Below are 4,753 nucleotides of genomic sequence, written 5' to 3'. Positions count from 1 at the left end.
GACATGGATCTCCCTCTCATTTTTCAGTGATCTTTTTAAATCTTGGGATTCTGGCAAGTTTGAAAAAAATAACATTTTGTGAATTTCCACAGTTTAACAAAGGTTACCTCAGGTTATGTGTTTTGATTCATTCCAAAACTCAACAAAGCTTTACCAGAATCATGTAGGCCATCTTAAAGAAGGGTGTTGGTGGAAAATATATTAGTGGGCAAGATCAGAAAACAATCAGAAAATAGGCTAATCTTAAATCTGTTATTTTCTGATAAGGAATTAACACTTGAAAAACACAACCAAACATGATGAGGTGTTTTAGACGGGGGTCAGAAAAACAGGAAATGTGGTGCTTAAATCTGTAGCTCTTCAACATCAGAAAATCCATGCTAAAGAAGTTCATGTATGATTAAAAAGAAGCAGAACATCTATTAAATAGACTTTGTAGTTGAGTGTGAAAGGATCCATTAATATTGAATATTCAACCGCGTTAAGGATCAACGATTCACTATGATAAGGGTTTTAATTGGCCAATACAAAGTGATTTTTTTTTCATTTGTGTTGAGCTGAGTTTTAGTAAAACAATCATTAAATTGATATCAGTTGAGATTGAGATCAGTTTTTTTTTTTTTTTTTTTTTCTAGATTTTTTATTTATTTTTTTATGTGACTAATTGTGTTTAAAATGGTCTCATGTTGATCCTTAGCCTCTCAACTTAATCATATCAAAATCATGTGATATAGCCTAAGCAAACTGTGTATCCTATCATAGTTCAAAGAATTGATTTTATGTCATTTAGAGATGAACCTCGAGGTGTAACAACCTTATTTCTGGTGAGATTGTTTTCTTAGCTACTCTCAGTGATCAGACACGTGGTCCACATTAACGTGAAAAATTAAACACATTTTAAAGATAGGCTAATTATCTGTAAAAAAAAAAATATATTTTAAACGAATGGACAAAAAGCTTTCAAACACATCTCAGTTTTCATCAGCAGATAATGTCCTAACAGACCCTGAAAGGGATGGCATGTACAACATTTAAGGAAGTGCTTTTTTTTTAGCATTAAACACTAAGCTGTATTTGTTTATGTGTTTATTGATGCCTAACAGGAAGTTCGAGCCGCTTGTGCGCAGGATCTTCTTTATGGTAACCATGACAACACCAAGCTTTACGGGGATAACGACTTCGCTCTGCTCGTTCAAGAGGCGCTGAAATCGGTAAAAAAGTTGATACATTTCCCCCGAAAAAGTTTCTGTTTAATCCTTTTGACACGACATAGAAACGAGGTGTAAATATACATTGTAATCACAAGTCAATAGTACTAATAATGGGTTTACAAACGAGTAAACTAGTAGCCTAACACCCGGTTATAGTTCCCTCAGCTTGTTTATGTTTACTTACAATGAAATCTGGTTCGTGTTAGAAAACTTGAATAGTTTTAACGTTGCTGAATACTTTCCAGGTATACTGAATTGTCTTCACCAATATATTGAGGATCTCCTCCTCTGTAGACAAGCCACGGACAGGGAAAGTTGTGATGTCTGATGTGTTTAAAGACAAATCCCAAAAAAGAGACAAGAAGGCAGGCAAGGTGACCTCAGAGGGAAGCCATGGAGTCAGAGGCAAAGATACAAGGACTAAGGAGTGAGTATGAAGATCATACGCATATATTTACCTTTCATTTACTGTACTCTTAAGTAATCATTATCAAATCTACAAAAGGCATGATTTATATGCTGTCAACACATTACGTTTCTCTTCAGCTCCTCTTAACTTGTGTCTTCGTCTACAGCTCTATCAGCACTGTGTCGTGCTTAACTGAACTAGGACACCATGATGACAACGCTCGGATGGAACATCTAATAGAGAACACCTACCAGATCGGTGAGATAACAGTCACCTGTTCATGTTTGCTGAACAGGCAAACAATTGGGAAATGGTAGTGCTTTCCTCATTTTGATATAAGTCAATGCATTTAGCCCACTACTACCGTTCACCAATGCACTGATTTAAATAATAAAAATAACTACTTTCAAGAGAAAAGATCAAAGTTTTTCCCCTTACATACCAGTTTCATAGGAGTTAAAACTCTTTGTTTTTGTTCCACAGGACCTTACAAACGCTTCCCCATACCTGCTGTCACAGACATACTGAAGGATGTGCTCACTAGCTACCTCCAAGAGGAAAAATATGAAGTAGAGTGGTCTCAAAAAATGACAAAAACAATATGTGAGGTAAATTTAACTGGAAAAACAACATCAGGTAGGTCAGTCATTTTGAATACCTAATAGTTTCTGATCTATCCGTTTCATTCTTTGGATTGCCTCCTCTCAGGTGATAAGAGCCCGGGTCAAGGACTTGATGATACCCAGATATAAGACTGTGGTCCTGGTTCACATTGGCCAGCTCGCCGGACACAGCATGCAGATCAGCAGCCGCTGTCTGTGGGATGCATCTAATGACACTTTTGCCTCTTACTCCTTCAAGAACAGCTCCCTGTTTGGTGCGGCAACTGTCTATGCTGTATATTTTGAGTGAACTGTGTAGACCCAGACTGATAAAAAGAACACAAGACATTTAAATAAAAAAAAACAAAAAGTAGATCCGTGCTTGAAGAAATCTTTATCTCTGTTGCATATTTTGCCATGTGAATAAATTGGTAAAACAGGAATCTGTGAGCAAAATTCATTCATCATTTTGTTTTTGCTAACATGAAATATTAAACACATTTTAAAGATAATTATCTGTAAAAAGTAGTTTTAAACTAACGGACAACAAGTAACGACGACCCCTCTGGGATGTTCCCTTCTAGCAGAGTATGTAGAGGTCACTCTTTCGACAGCCTAGTTCACAGCACACAGATTTGAGTGCCTGGTTTTCGTCTCGACGATGGCGACCCACCTCTGGCCCAATCATTGTCTTCATATTTGGATCTCTGCTACCTGCCAAGAGATACCAGCCTTTTTTTTAACCATACATTTTTTCTAATTGTTACAGGTTTATTTCTGAGAAATGAAATTCAGAGATAAATAATTTACTTATACTCACTGGTGTATAAAATGTCATTTTCTCCCATCAGCCTTCTCCACCTTGATCCTCCACAGGTGTACACCACCGCCCGCAGAAATGCACGTCCACACAGCCTCAGTGTCTTTGTGTTATCTTGCATCTGAACCTGTGCTACACACAACATGCACAGCAGCATCACCAGCAGAGGGAGGGACCTCATGTTGTTCATTCTTAGGAAACATCTGTCCTGACCATTCCCTTTTATAGAGTCTTCAGTGACACACACAGCCTCACATCAGCCTCTGGTCTGCCTCAGGTGTGTAAACAGTGTGTATTATCTTTAGTAACCATCATATGCTTTTAACAACGGATGTCAATCAGTCCATTTAGGATGTGTGTGGGAATCTAGGCCACTGTGATGATAACTGATTGATTACTTTCTGGTAAATGTCACATAGAGAGAATGGCTTTTTAATGTCCAAACAGGTTTTTTTTATTGCCATGGATTAAGTAAAGTGTTTCTTAATGGAGCTCCTGAGATATCTGTTGTACAACAAACTAAGATGATGGGTGTCTACATAGCGACAAGAGGGAATCTCGGCCTGTTATCATCAACATGAATCAGTGATTCCCAGAAAAGACAGCCACATTAACCGGTACACTTGTTCTCAAACTGAATCATGTCATTAAATGGAGTTGAGCAAAAGGAGACATGGCTGGCTGGTGGGTTAGGGTTAGGGGGGCTAAACTAACCGATAAATAGATATAGCTTGTATTAGGTATGTTTTCTTGAGAAGAGTGCATGCTGATTTAAAAAAACTTGAGCATTTGCCAAAAGATGTATAATCCTTTGCCCTTGCAATCCAGTGAATCGTCTTTCTAAGAAAGGGTACTTGGTAAAGTAGCTTTGCAAACTCCAAATTACTTCACACTGTTATTACAACTTCTTGTCAAATAAAACAGTTTCATTCAATGAAATAAACAAACAAACAAACAATTGAGTACAAAACAGTCATACACCAGCAAAATACACAGCAAAAATCTGTCAAATAAATGCAAAAAGCTCCCACTCCTTAACTGGTCAGGACTCAACCAAAAGTAGAAAAAAACTTGAGACCGACCAGGATTACTCTTATTCTGGTAATTTTAACATATTAACTGCCTGCACACACAGTGGTCATGATGAATGGCTTGTAAAATTAAAACATGGTAATAAAGTAGATTACTTTACTTGAATGATTGTGTGAAACTATAAATGCAGTTAAAGTACAAGTAAGTGTTTATGGTCAGAGGTAGTTTTTTATTATTGAAACATACGTTAATCATGTCATTTCAGCAATTTTGATTTAACATTGCAGGAGATGGTGTGTTACCACTGCTCCGTTGACTTGATGTCAGAGACTCCGATACATGCAGTCAATGTTTTCAACTTGGAAACCAATGAAATATCCTTAATCTCCTTTCATGGAATTTCTCTAACTTTGTGTTATTTGCCAAGACCAGTTCAAAAGCTTCAAAATATGTTAGATGTTGAACAAATCTGGTATCAAAGGAGCTTTGCCTTTGTAATCAGTATCACAGCCTGAACATGTGAAGCTACTGTGCAAAAAACAACAACTTTCAAATACTTCTGCTGAAAGCTCTGAAATAATTTAGATGTACGAATACTTCTTGGAACCCATACAGTTATTACATTGAAATCTCTTGTGAAAGAGACATTTTCATGATTTCTACTGTAGTTTTTCTAGGA

The 4,753-nt window shown here is 36.9% G+C and overlaps 1 protein-coding gene across 3 annotated transcripts; it reads left to right on the top strand.

Annotated features, from left to right (window-relative positions):
- The first annotated feature begins 1,103 nt into the window (after positions 1–1,103).
- Positions 1,104–2,665, top strand: dynlt5 (dynein light chain Tctex-type family member 5). 3 transcript variants are annotated; one of them, XM_020650566.3, is made up of 5 exons: positions 1,104–1,211; positions 1,457–1,638; positions 1,787–1,878; positions 2,104–2,228; positions 2,329–2,665. In XM_020650566.3, the coding sequence occupies exons 2-5, from the start codon at positions 1,532–1,534 to the stop codon at positions 2,530–2,532; spliced, it is 528 nt and encodes a 175-aa protein (XP_020506222.1). In that variant the 5' UTR covers positions 1,104–1,211; positions 1,457–1,531; the 3' UTR covers positions 2,533–2,665. The 3 variants fall into 3 exon arrangements, with proteins under 3 accessions (XP_020506222.1, XP_020506215.1, XP_020506230.1); XM_020650559.3 differs by having other exon boundaries at positions 1,148–1,211; positions 1,489–1,638; XM_020650574.3 differs by having other exon boundaries at positions 1,151–1,211; positions 1,506–1,638.
- The last annotated feature ends 2,088 nt before the right edge of the window (positions 2,666–4,753 follow it).

This window comes from Labrus bergylta, chromosome 4 (assembly GCF_963930695.1).
Source record: "Labrus bergylta chromosome 4, fLabBer1.1, whole genome shotgun sequence".
Lineage (NCBI taxonomy): Eukaryota > Metazoa > Chordata > Actinopteri > Labriformes > Labridae > Labrus > Labrus bergylta.
Note: the sequence above shows the minus strand (reverse complement) of the source record. Positions and strands in the feature narration are given on the sequence as shown.

Bases quoted from the DNA above. Each gene is read 5' to 3' on its own strand.
- dynlt5 (XM_020650566.3), top strand. From the start codon at position 1,532: ATGTCTGATGTGTTTAAAGACAAATCCCAAAAAAGAGACAAGAAGGCA. The intron at 1,639-1,786 runs GTGAGTATGAAG...CTTCGTCTACAG, and splicing joins AAAGATACAAGGACTAAGGA to CTCTATCAGCACTGTGTCGT. The intron at 1,879-2,103 runs GTGAGATAACAG...TTTGTTCCACAG, and splicing joins AGAGAACACCTACCAGATCG to GACCTTACAAACGCTTCCCC.